This window comes from Typopeltis vanoorti, chromosome 23 (genome assembly GCF_054136105.1).
Source record: "Typopeltis vanoorti isolate ZY-2024b chromosome 23, IOZ_Tvanoo_1.0, whole genome shotgun sequence".
Lineage (NCBI taxonomy): Eukaryota > Metazoa > Arthropoda > Arachnida > Uropygi > Thelyphonidae > Typopeltis > Typopeltis vanoorti.
The window spans coordinates 89,830,431-89,845,024 of record NC_143571.1 but is presented as its reverse complement, the minus strand read 5'-3'; the positions used below and the strand labels follow the sequence as shown (position 1 = coordinate 89,845,024).

General features: G+C 34.3%; 1 protein-coding gene across 1 annotated transcript in view; it reads right to left on the bottom strand.

Annotated features, from left to right (window-relative positions):
• LOC150094048 (synaptogenesis protein syg-2-like) overlaps positions 1 to 14,594 on the bottom strand; it is a 255,756-nt gene that overhangs the window by 24,865 nt on the left and 216,297 nt on the right. The window contains exons 8-9 of the mRNA XM_090412942.1: positions 11,712 to 11,975; positions 4,048 to 4,386 (exon numbers count right to left, since the gene is read on the bottom strand). Coding sequence (XP_090269068.1) covers positions 4,048 to 4,386; positions 11,712 to 11,975 — 603 coding nt within the window. The remainder of the gene's footprint in view (positions 1 to 4,047; positions 4,387 to 11,711; positions 11,976 to 14,594) is intronic.

Genomic DNA, 14,594 nt, shown 5'->3' with positions numbered 1-14,594 from the left:
CGATCAAAGGAGCTGAGATGAAGTGTTCTCAGGAAATGCCATAATTGCATAACTATTGCGGAGAGGCTTTGATAGAATGCGGGGCACCAGCAAAAATGGAGCTTCTTTGTAATTCTTCATTGTTGAACCCGGAATAGGCGTAAAATACATTGCAATCAACTGGTATGTTAAAAAGAGCGTTTTGCTAGCGAGGCTGCGACATATATTCAGCCAATTCTATTTTGTTGAAGAATAAACCAGGATATCTAAGCAAAAGCAAGTATTCCCGGTATTAGTCGAGTAGAGGTAGAGAAAGGCATCCAGGTCTTCTCGGGAAAAGTTAACCACAGCGTTACTCAAATGATAATGATTTTATTTTTATTTATTTATATGATAATAATTTTATTTTTATCATTTATTAAAAATAATTTTATTATCATTCATACATTATTAAAAATAAAATTAATAATTATATCTATAATTATACAATATAATAATTATATTAACATATCATAATTATATAACAAGTTCTGATAATTATATTATTGGATTTGATTCAAAATAAAAATCATGACTGCATTTGGAATCAAATCCAAAAATACAATTGTCAGTCAGCACTTGGCAACAAATGCCGGCAAGAATGAAGTTTGTGCCATCGTATTTATAGGTTAAGTTAGTCGTTTTCAAACTTTTAAAGTGAAATACCCCTTTCTTGCAACAACAACAAACAAACAAAAAAACTTGCCTCCCTATACGCTATTTATAAAACACTATTCTTTCATTTTTAAAAATAAGGATTTTCTTCAATTTTTGGCCTTTCGCCGTAGGCATGCTTTTTCTTTCCTGATAAATTTAGTTAATTTTTTATTTTTTCCAAACATACAGATTCCATTCAATCATATTTACATTCGAATTCTTCGAATTATAACATTTATCAGATGTGCCGTATCTGCAATAATTTTTCTTACGAGAAGGGTTACTTACACATATTAAATGTATTTTTTCAACAAATAGTTTTTGTTAATAATAACCAACTTTATTGGGCTTCGAGGATGATTACAAATATTACAAACAATAAACATAATAGCATTAAGTATAACAATATTAATTACACATTAAGGAAGGTGCAATAAAGACATACTAACATGAGTAGCAGGACTGCTTAATAATAGCTGAATATTAGTATTATACCTTGAATGGACTAAACACATAGAATACCTCCATAACAAACCACGCACCATTGCTGCAAAACTCTTCCAAAAATAATAAATAAATAAATAAAATAACTCTCATATAACGGATTTGTGAAATAATACTAATGTATGGTATAACCGTCTATGCAAACACAGCAAACAGTCACTTATGAAATTTAGAAAAAAAAAACACCGAAGAATTTTTTCAACGGAGCTTTAGAGGCTGTACACACCAGCAGATGCTAACCGATACTGTAATGCAAAATCCTGAGCATAAATAATATAAGATATTATGTACTATTACTAAGTATTTCAATAACGCTTACTGTAACAACAGCGATACGTATCGCAAAAGGACTAACCTCAACTCTGTGCACAGCTAGATCTCATACAGCGAGAGAGAGCATCTCATACTCACACTACTCAACAACCTGCTTGCAATCCAAAACATATAAACAGTTGCAGAACATTAAAAGACAAAATGTAGAAATTGTATCAATGCACTTAGTTCAGCAAAAGTACATCATATCATATAAAACATGGTAACCATGGCAACAAACTAATAAAAACGTAACAAAGGGATAAAACATGACTTATGTTAATTCCACTGTCTTCAGGAAAGCTTCTAAGTCAGTGGGATTAATAGACCTCATCATCCTTTCACTACTATTTTTTTTACCAACTCACTCTATTATTATTATTATCATTATTATTAAATTAAACACGTGATTGAAAAATTGTAGACGTAACTATAAAATGTTATTTGCATTTATTGTTAAAAAATGTAAGCAGTGCTCTGTATTGAAAACTCTATGTTGTGTACGACACTGGAATGTTTGTGCTTATATTCTTTTATGTACACGAAATTTCTTTGAAAGAAAATAAATTATTGTTGTCAAAAAAGTACTATTATTGTTACTATTGTCATGACTTTTTATCTACAATACTCACGTACATCACGTACTTGATTATGAAAGCTTTGTTATCGTAAAAAAATCATTATTATTGATAACCATTGACTGATGTATCTCATGACATCTTTGACTAACTTCCTCAAACGATAATTAAATTAATATTTCAAAGATCATGAAAAAAAGGGCCGTGTGTCAGAAATGTTATTTACAGATAAATGAATGAAAAGAGATCGACAGTAATGAAACTTGCAGAACCAATAATATATATATATAATATATATATATGTTAAAGATACCAAGTAATTTTAAACCTGGTTTTACTCCATTTCCCAAGTAAGCAAACAGACTAAAAGTCACGTTTGCGCCTGCAATTGATGCAAGTCTAACTGATCCCACAGGTAGTGCAGGACCAGGCAACTCGTGGCAAAGGTGGAACAACTACCTGTGGGATCAGTTAGACTTGCATCAATTGCAGGCGCAAACGTGACTTTTAGTCTGTTTGCTTACTTGGGAAATGGAGTAAAACCAGGTTTAAAATTACTTGGTATCTTTAACATATTTATACCCAAGGTAAAAATACTTCCTACATTTATATCTCCTCCAGAGATTTTTATTTAATAAGGTTAAAACACCTTATGGTAACTTGTTTTGGCGAAATACTTACAAGCTCTGTATGACTAAATCTTGGTATTTCTAGCCTAGCTCCCACTGACGAGACCTCAATAAAGGTCGAAACCGGTCTGGGTTGTGGCCCCTTGCCTTTAATACAAAACATCATACATCCCCTTCTTGGAGATGTGTTTTGGCATTAAGGGTAAATATTAAGATTAGTGATCGGAGCTTGTTCCACCTTTGCCACGAGTTGCCTGGTCCTGCACTACCTGTGGGATCAGTTAGACTTGCATCAATTGCAGGCGCAAACGTGACTTTTAGTCTGTTTGCTTACTTGGGAAATGGAGTAAAACCAGGTTTAAAATTACTTGGTATCTTTAACATATTTATACCCAAGGTAAAAATACTTCCTACAATATATATATATATATATATATATATTGTAGGAAGAATTTATAAATATATATATATATATATATATATATATATATATTATTGGTTAATATATATATATTTTTTTTTCTCTATTTTCACGCAGAAGAAAAGAGAAGACTTTCTCTATTTTCACGCAGAAGAAACGTTCCCAACTCGCTCAAGACCATACAACAGAAAGCTAAAATATTCATCTCAAAGGCACGATCAAATTTTACATAAAATGTATTATATACATATACATATATAGGCGGGATCGAACTGTACCAGCTGTGTGGCATTCGGCTATAAATAGGACTAAATTTCTGTCCAGCTCCAAATAAACTTATTCGATTAACCGGTATTGCTTGATCTCTTCTAGTGCTATCCGTTCTCAAAGAAAACTTGATCCTGAATATTCACAGCTTGCCAGAGTTATCGTACTATTGCACGGATATGGTATGTGTAAATATTCCGAACCTTAAATTACTATTTTACTCACTGTTTTTATGAGTTCTAGAACGCACTATTTGCTAACACTGAAGGAACACCGCACAAATAACTGTGGCGTACGCAAGACATCTATAGATAGCAGACGACCATGAGCAAAGTGCTTGGCAATCTTACAAAGCACTTTTTGTATCTATTATTTCTAGTAAACGTAATACAGAACTTGATTTTACCAAAGGGATTAATGTCGAACTGTGAATTATGTGTCTGCAAATACAGAGTGAAAATTTTTAAAGTGTTGTTGTAGTTTGGAAATCTGTACCAAATAATTTAATATTTACATAAATATATCTTAATTTTTTATATCCAAATTTCAGTCTAAATTGAATTGATTTATGTCAAGAAATTTAGCGAAACATGAAAAAGCGAATTCAGAATTGGGAACGAAATGAAGTCACTACTATCAAAAGGCAGAAATACCTGCTTACATTCTACCCTGAACATCATGGTGCTCGACACTCCTGGTCCAATTTCGTTTCCAGAGCTCCTACAAGAAAAGTTGTTGTTGTCGAAGCTCCCAGAGGGCAGATAGTTCATGCTCCAGGTGAGAGTGCTCGTGACAGATTTGAATATATTTCTCCCGACGTCTGTCTGATGGTCTTCGTTCTCCACGAGAAAAAACTTTGATCCCTCCAGACTTTCGTTGTTCCTGTACCATTCGACCTCACACAGTGGATCGCATTCGATACGGCATGATAGTCGGACCACGGAGGCGTTTCTCAGAGCGCCGCCCACTTCGGGAAGCATCTCCACAAACGCCGGAGGTGCTAAAGAAAGGAAGAAAAGAAAAAACGAAATAAGAATAGTTCTCCATCATCCATGTAATGAAAGTAGTTTTTCTTAAACTACTGCAGTAGAATTTCTCTTTCTGCGTTATGAAATTTCTGGTGGCCCTCAAAATAAATAAATAAATAAATAATTTGGAAAGGATTGTCAAAATATAAAACACAAACTTATAAATATGTCTTTATTTTCACTTCACTTTATATCTTTATCTAATGCAGTTACATGCATAAAATTGGTCAAAATCACATTGTTCATATTCCCGATTGCACAGTATAAGGAAAATGAGTAATACAATTTTCAAGTTAATTTTCCTTGTGCGGTGCATCTCTTGGGTCCCGGAGAATTAAAAGAGAATTCTCATAACTTAAATTCAGTTACGTGTAATTCGTTTACAGCCCTGCTGCATTCGAGAAAGATGTGGATTCCTCTCTCCTGGATTAACCCAGTTCATTCAATACCTACAGCTGCTTTTCAAGCAACCCCCACCCAAGGCTGTTATTGCTTTGATCCGATAGTGTGTTTAACTGTCCACATCTGTACTCGCTTTTGCTAATTGGTTTTCTGCGTAGAGAGGAAAATCGTACGGTAATCAAAGTAGCCTAATTGAGCCACCCCTCTGTCCCGAGGGCAGTATACGAACATCCGCGTTCAGTAACGTGACCATGCATCTTTGGATAACGTTTAGTAACCCCCACGTGATGCATCCCAACCCATTAGGGGGTACATGAATGGAGGCCAGTGCTATTCTATTCACTCTTAATAGAATTAGAAATAATTGCCTGTAATAGTGCATCATTTAATATAACCACATAAATATAACAGCATCACCTGCACGTGCCTTGAGGCTCGCTAATGAATCAATAGCATTGTCCTTCCCCTTCCCCAAGAGCTCTCCTTCTGTTGTGTCCTGAGAGAATAATAGTTCTTAAGTGTATGGCAGAGGATATTATTAAGCAACCTGCTGTCGAAAAGCAAAAAAGCCACTTATTCAGACTTTCAATGACTATCGAACGCAGCCTGGTACCATAAATAAATGAATGAAAGAAAATAATAATATTAAAAGCTCAATTCTAATAGAACTAAAGGCGTTATCCTACAGAATAATATTCGAAAAAGCAGCTTATGGGAAGGAATGTCAGAATTAATCAAAATGGCGATTTGTTATGCAAGCGCTTCGTGTTTTGTTGTCCCAACATGTGGATTTAATTATGTGAAATATACTCGAAAGTCTAATGATGCCTCCGCCATACACAATGGTACGAGAGAGAGAGAGAGAGAGAGAGAGAGGGGGAAGATGCTGTAGAGTTGGAAATTAATTGGTCAGTAATTGTACAATATTTTTTGGATTCGTGAAACTAGGACTTCGAACCACATTTTTAGAGATCGCATGGTATGGAAGGTTGCCAGCTGGCGAGCGCAGCCTATCTTTATTAAAAGTGCATGCTAATGACATCGAGAACATAAATTTCTGTATGATCTCTCTATATACTCAGTATATATACACTGGCAGTCATGTTTGATACTCTAAATCACACTGAAAATTTAAAGCGAGAAATGGTCCACCTCCTTCTCCGAACTGCCAAAGCTATATTAAAGCGAATGCCATGAATTTTCTGTGGAACACAGAGTCATCCAGGAAGATAGTAATCGGCTCGCACTAGCATCCGCGATATGCTATAAATAAACCTCCCGAGCAGCTAGAGAATCGCACGTCAAAGTGAGAATGACCTATTGGCTTTGGCAAGGAGACGAGAATTGATGGACAGTAGAGGCTGTCCATACTGCCAATTTCTTTATTACTTCTTATAAATGCTAGTGGACAGTATAGGTACTGTGCACCACCATTGTCAAAGACTACAGGAACAAAATGAACGTGTAAGCCTAGAGAGAGAGAGAGAGCAGAAATGTTTGAGGAAATCCAATCAACCAGTGAACGGAAAGAATAAAAATTCTACGCTATCTAATTTATTATTATAAGTAGTAGTAATAGTAGATACAAACATCTTCTAGAGAGACGTGAATACTCACCGAGAAAGACATTAGTAGGACACAGTCTACAGAGATAATGTCTATCATACCTCATTTATATTATTTGTACTGAAAAAATCGCACTCCTCCTTGTTACTCGCAAATAAGTATTCCTCATCCACAATACCAAGCAATAATATAATTGTAAGGAAACATGAGACATTTGTTTTCAATAACAGAAATGCACTTATTACTAAAATCAGTAATGTTTTCATCTTTTATCTCGTACATGCAAATCACGTGTTCTGGAAATCAAATAATCTTCATGCAATGCATTTGAAAGTGTCGCTTGCTTTCAACAGTTTGTGTTTTTTTTTTAATTTAAAATATTGAAAGAATATATTTTTTTTCTTTCTTTCTTTTTATAAAAGGTTAAAAAATAAGTTGGAGATATACGACACTTTCATTTTTTTTTATTCTCTATTGCGATTGTAGTGACATAGAGCGCCATCTATCTAAACGTTCGTCGTGATGCAGTGACCTGCTTCTGACAGACTGATAAAATCACAGTAATAACTGCTGATATAAATCTCACATTGCACTGACGGAAAGTATTGATGGGGGTTCTGTGGTTCGGGTCTTGACATTAGATGGAACGGTGATGGGACTATTGTCGTGCGAGTTACAATGATCTTGTGTATCTCTTGGGTGAAGGAAACACAAGTCGGCTGCCGGCAGCCAAAATAACTATCTTTATTGTGACACGAAGCGAACAAGTCAGTCTGGTTTTAATACTGTCGAGAGCTTTTCTGAATAAGTTATGTAACAGATGAGAACGGGAAGGATTATGACATGGTGATAAATCGCTCTCCTTCTGTACGGAGCTTTTCAAACGTGCTGGATTACTTGGGTATTAAGTTACACCGAACTTTCTCATTATAGATATGAAATTTCTTCTTAAGATTTTTTTTCCCGTTTCGTGAGAGTTTCTGGTTTTACTTTTAACTGTATAATTTCAAAAAAAGTAAATAAATAAATAAATAAATACAAGAAATTCTGTTTTGCTTCGCGTTAAATCACTATCATAAGTTGAGATCCACTGTATCGAAATCAGCTTGTTTCCAAAAAATAAAATAATAATAATAATAATATAATTTAGTGCTTAATCCTTTATTTGCTTGAATGTGATTTCAATGGGAAAGAAACAAAAGTAATCAAGTTCTGCCAACCGTGTGAATATTTTCGTATGCCTTTCATACAGTGGAAAATAAATTGCGAGATGGCATTTGATGAACTTAAGATTTTTCATAAGATGATAATAAGCATAGAAACTATTGTGTGAAAGATGTGAAGTAAAATTGTGATTGGAGTCTTTCTTCCATCTCACCCCCCCCCCCCAAAAAAAAACAGTGTTCCCGCGATCATGATGCCCTTGCAAACACATCTTGATATAGTACTGTGTTTAAAGCCACATTATTTATCTTTAATTAACGATGCAGCATAAAAGGTTCGTATGTCTGTGTTACACAAAGCGCAATGCATTGAACGACCAGGTAGTGCGGACTCCGCCATGAATTTCTTTTCCCAACCAAACAGAAGCATATATCCCACTTCGCCACCGACGCCAATCTTAGCTTTGGGGAATTTTGTTTATGCTGTTTCCATGGGAACAGTGACGGACGCTAAACGAGTGGGGCTTGCACAGCCGATATTCTCAACGTACAAGCTATCTCCAGTCGCAAAGCTCATCGTTACTGACCGTGCCGAGTGATGACAGCAGCCTGTGAGATGTGGCGATGGTCTGGTATCAGATGTGGCCTGCTTTTGATAATGAGTTCGATGGCGCAGTATTTCCATTGCATAAAAAGACGCCATCTATCATTATTGGGATTGGTAACACCAAAATAGGCTTTTACGGGGATTATTGTAACATAGTTTGGAAAGAAAGAAAAGGTTCCTTTCTGAACAGAGTTATTTTGGAAGACGAATTTTAGTTAGCTAAATACGTGTGAATGTTGATTGTTGTAGAAGTTCTTCTTCTCATCAAGGATTGGGCATTTGCCTGTTCCAGCCTAGCTTCCTTGATCGTTTTCCGTTTAAACTATGAATATTCAATTTTTTTCTGATGTCATCATTTTATACGATGTAATTTTATACATTCTTTAAGTGCTTTAAAATGTCTCATCTCTGCTGCCTATGATATTTCTGTGATTCAATATCCTTTAAATATTTATATTTTCTGAAATTTATTATTTTTTTCTCGTCTATATTTTTGTCTTTTAGTTACACAGTGTGTCTGTTTAAGTAATGAGACAACAATTATTATATAAAAACAAAGATCTGTATTTGGAATTGTCAATTAGATTCAACGTAACCTTCTTCCAACTCCACACAACGTTTACATCTGTTTTGCAGGTATTCGATGGCACGGAGGAAGTCCAGAACGGAACCTCCTTCTGTCTGCATTACACTTTTACACGTTGGATGTCCTCAATGTCGCTGAAGCAATCTTATTTCAAAGCACACTACATCTTTGAGAAAAGTATGCAGAAGCCAAATCTGCGAATAAGGGAAGGAGGGGGTGGATGTTCCATCACACAAAGAAAACTGTTGCGTCACCCGACTCGAAAGCTATACCTGCGATTACAACACACTTTAGTAGTCAAAACTATAACCACGTTTGTTACACTTTTATTCAAAGGGCAGTCCTGTAAAAAAATCAATCTCATGACTTAACGGGCGCATTGTTTATGTTATTATGTAAACTAAATAATTAAATTATGTAACTTTTCTATTATTTTATCTGCTACAGCAGTTAGTAGATTTAGAAAAATGGGTGACCTATTTCCAAAATCTCTGGACAGATGAGAACAATGAAATAAAATTTTATAAGACAAAGAATGAACTAATAGAAAATATCACAATGTTAGAACTGAAAATATAATAAAGAAGATGAAAAATAGGAAAACACCAGGAAAAGACAATATAAATATATAACTATACAAAAATGGGTGAAAAATTTAATGAAAGACTTCTGAAATTTTTTAATATGGTTTGGATGTCCGGAAAACCCCTTAACTCTTGGAAAAAGTACTGGTTATCCAAATCTATAAAAAAATAAAATAAAGACAATTGCAATATTTATAGGGGAATTAGCCTGCTGAATACAGAATATAAAATATATGCAGGAATATTAAAAGAGAAACTAAGCAGCATTGCAGAAGACAAATTACTAGAAGAACAAAATGGTTTCCGAAAAGGCCGATCCTGCATAGATCCAATTTTTATTTTAAAATTATTAATAGAAAAGAGAAGAGAATTTCAAAAAGAAACACATGTGGCCTTTATTGATTGTGAAAAGCCTTTGACAAAATTAGTAGACAAACATTGTTTAAAATATTAACTGATTTAAACATACCAAACCAACTTTTACAGTCCATTCAAGAAATATACACAGGAAATAAAATAGCAGTTAAATTAGAACACATCTCAGAATGGAAAGATCTCAAGAGGAGTACGACAGGAATGTACCCTCTCACCTCTGCTTTTCAATATATATATATATATATATATATATATATATATATATATAGCACTTATATATATATATATATATATATATATATATATAGCACTTATATATATATATATATATATAAATGAAATATTAACAATCTGGAAACAGTAAAACCCATTTGGGTATACGAATGACCCCGCAAATGAAGATAGATACACTACTATTTGCAGATGATCAAATAGTATTAGCTATATCAGAAGATGATTTACAAAGATCATTAAAATCATTAAATGATATCTAAAAACAATATAGTATGACAATATCTAAAGAAAAAACAAAAATAATTGTATTCAAAGGAGAAAACCCAATAAGAAGTAAAATAGTGATAGATAATAAAATACTAGAACAAGTAAACACTTTCAGATACTTGAGATTTCCTTTATCTTACGAAGACGAAAAAGATACACACTAAAATATCAAACTTTATCAAAGTAAATTACATAATGAATAATATATTTAACATAAATAATAATATATATAATAAATATAACAAGTATAATATATTTAAGCCATCCCTAGTACAAAACACACACTAGAATCAGACTACATAATGTCTTGTCAAAACCAACCCTACTATACGGAAGCGAAACATGAAAAGGAAAGATGAAAAACGAATTCAAACAGCAGAAATGAAGTTCCTCAGAAAAACAGCTGGATATACCAAGTGGGACCACAAAACAAATGAAGAAATCTTACAATCCCTGAAAATAAAACCAATTAATTACTCCATAAGACAGTATAAACAAAAATGGAGATAGAACATATAAATCGAATGGACAACAGCAGACTACCAAAAATGTTATACAGATACAAAATAAGTGGAAAAAGAAGAATCGGAAGACCAAGAAAGAGATGGCATGAGACTGGAACAGGCCACTTGGCTTAAATTCCATGTTAGGAAGAAGAAGAAGAAGAAGAAGAAGAAGAAGAAGAAGAAGAAGAAGAAGAAGAAGAAGAAGACATAAATTTCGAATAGATTTCACTAAATGTATTTTGTTAAAATTATTATCATAGTCTATAATTTTCTATACGTATTTTATCAGCTGCTTTCTCATAATACTGTACATAAAGGCTAAAATGTCCACAAATTAAAAATTCGGTTGCTTTCAATAATTTGTTGATTTCTTTGTCTGGAACCGTTGTGTACGTCTGTGAGTAAATATAGTCTACATTTCTGTATTGTTCACTAAGTACCTTATCGCATTTTAGGAGAGGAGTTGCTATCAATATATCATACCCACTGAATGACCCAATTATCACAATTTTGAATCAACTGTCTGATGTAGAGCACTTATTAAGTATTTGAGGTGTTTTTCTTTACTTTTTCTATACCTTCCTTTTTTCCATAATTTTTGAATGGATATTTTAGGGAAAAAAGAACAACAGCAATTAAAGTTCTGTTTTAATTGTGTCATAATTACCATAACTTAGCAGCACAACAACCATTAAGCAGGTACGGTACAAAAATGATACGTCAGAATCCGATATTGACAAAGTTATACTCACTAGAAGAGCACATTAAACAGAGGAACTGCTGTTATCACTAAATTTATTTGGCATTTAGCTTACGTAAGAGATCAGTAACATTCGCTGATATCTTATTCATGTACTTTTATTTATTAATTTAGAGTCCGAATAATATTGAAGATCTGATGGGCCCTGCTGCGCTATAGAATCGTTCCCACCACTTCCGGTACGAGACGATAAGCAACTCCATTAGCGCGTGTCATTACTTTGAAAGACAGTGACAAAAACACTCACCTTTCCCTTTGAGGAGGAAATATCCAGGAATTCCCGCTCCGAGTTCATTTTCAGCCGCGCAAGAGTAATTTCCGACTGTTTTTGTGCTAACCGGATCTGTCACCATGGCGCTACTTCTCGCGTTCAGCAGCACCCCGTTCCTCCACCACCGGAAAGACGAAGCTGTGGGATACCCTGGATCGTCAATTTCGCACAGCAAAGTGACGGACTGACCTTTACTAGCGTCGTCTTCCAACTGTCTGATGGTGGCTCTCGCCGGTGCGTCTGCAAGAGAAAGAAGAACTTTGATCAGACCATTAGCGGGCAGCTTGATGGATGGATGCTGTCTGCATGGATGTATGGAATCCACTGCATTCTAATATATGGAATGTCTTTGTCTTCCCGTGAAAAATGCTCTTCCTCAAGTTTTTCGATAGCTTTCGGACAGACATACGCGAGCAGCGTGTCGGGAAGGATGCAGAATTTTATATCATATTGATATCTGTGACACCTGGGTAGTCATGGATCATAAAACGGGTAATAACTTGGGCAGCCGCAAGAGATGGAGAGAGAGAGAAAGGACTGGCAGGGCTTCGTTGGAGATAGGTGACCTGACGCTCTTAATAACTTCTTGGTTTCCATAAGGAAACACTTCAGATAAATTTTATTAACGACACACACAGAAGAATTGAGTGTTTGATGGCGCAAAGGATGCAAAATTTTCATTACGTGTTGTGCAGATGCGATTTAATTAATACGTCTTTGTTATTTATCCATCACAACGTATTACTAGTGACCAGGAGGCGCTGAATCGATTACGCACGCATCTTAGAAAACGCATCAGCTGGTAGGAGTGTGACATGCGCCGTGATCAGCCGGTTTGGTCAACAATAAATGTTTCAGTAACTTCTACATCACATTCAAGATATAATTTTATAGTAGTTCTTGCTGACAAATATATCCACTGATTTCCATTATATCAACTCTTACCACTGGTGCATTTCTCTATTCTGAATTTTCGTTTATTAGATTTGGATATTCCACTGGCTGATCTGTTATTTTAATTTTGCTTATATTTATTTATTTTTGCATTTTTGAATACAGGATTTGTAAGAGCATCTATTTTATTTCATTCATGATATGATAATTTAAGCTATAGTCTTTTTCTTATTTGAAATGTTCTGGAAAAAAAAAAGAAAAAAAAGATTATATTGAACACGACAACATTCAGGTAGAATCATAATAAGTAGCAAAGGTGATGAATATCTGAAAGCAAAAATAGATCACTGCGTGGCATCAATCTACGTTTATACTCCGCAGGTAAATTTTTCAATTTGTTTAGTGCCAAAACATTTCTTTTCCTGCAGAGGGCGTGTCGTATTATATCATTTTTATGTCCCTTGTATTGCAAGCTCGTGTGCACAATTGTTCAGATATGGGTGTGGGCTCATTACAGGACGGACTAGCAAAGTAATAGTATTATTATAATAAATAATTTCATTTGCCGTTCTAGCGGAACCCTTACTTAGAAACCAGATTAGATTAATCCCAAGAACCGATATTTCTTTTGTCACTATTTAAGATGCGTATTTTTTATATTATTTTTTTTTTATGATGATTCACAAAAACCGAAATAACTGACATATTTTTCTGATGATTACTTAAGAAAAAGTCGCATAAGTCTATTATTTTAACTTTAACCATTTTAATGAAACCATTCCTTTGGGCGCAATGCCTTCCTACGTTTATTCTGAATATTAAGAAGGGATTTGGAAATGCAAATGAGGGTCTTCGCGCATGAATACTAAATATTGAGCTTCCCTTACAAAAATAGCTCCAAAGCACTCTGCCGAATGCCTTAGCATGATTTAATATATATAATTAGTAATTAGCGTAATTGGTTAACTGTTTAGTTCATTTAGCGAGTTACTTACCTCCAACAAGCGAGGGATTCTCTTTGGGACCCAACTTTAATCACATATTTGTGCTAATGCGTTTCATTGGGCAGATAGGAGATTAGAATTTTGATGTTAAATTAATTTTTATCATCCGCGCGCTGAATACCAATGCTGGTTGTTTTCCAAGAATGTTTTTCTTAACAATCATAACACTGCAGGGAAGAATGTTGTGCTGTGACCAAGAAAAATATTTCTGGAATCATCTTTTTAATGCCGTCATTTCTTAACAAATGATTTATTCCTAAGTATCCCTCACAGCTAAACATACTGGAAGATTTTACTGTTTCTGGACTCTTTTGAATAATTTCTTACGCTATTAAAATTCGCGTCTGTTTCTTCTTCGTTTCCGAATTACACGTTTAAATTTTCGAATAAAATATTTCTTTTGGCTTCGGGCTCGATTTCGCCTTCAAATGCTAATTGAATAAGTGAGTTAGCTTGTCGATTATAATTTTTAAAGGAATGGAAAATTCGATTACTGTATACTGCGTTATTTCTTCAAGGCCTCATTTCTTTTTCTTTTTCTTTTCAAGAAGCCATCGTAAACTATTTTAGTTTATTCTCAAAAAATGGTTTTCATTTACTTTTGCAACGTTTCTCGACAAATCAATCAAAGAGATAAACTGCAAATGTATATGTATGAAGTGATAAAATAGACTTTCGTAATTTATGCATGCTGGAATTAAAAAAATATTTTTTTATTTAATTTTCACAATATTCACATGTTTATCATAGCCAAAAAATATAAATTTTCACTGCTTCCAATCACTTTTCACTAAGTAATAAGTTTATCTTTTGCAGCATGTATCTCTCTCTCTCTCTGCCTCTCTCTCTCTGTCTCGCTCTCTGCTAATGGATTGTTATTCTCATCAATCTCAACCAGTGTCGGTTTCTTCCAATACCCCCCTTTTTTCCCTTTACATATTTTATGTTACATACTTATTTA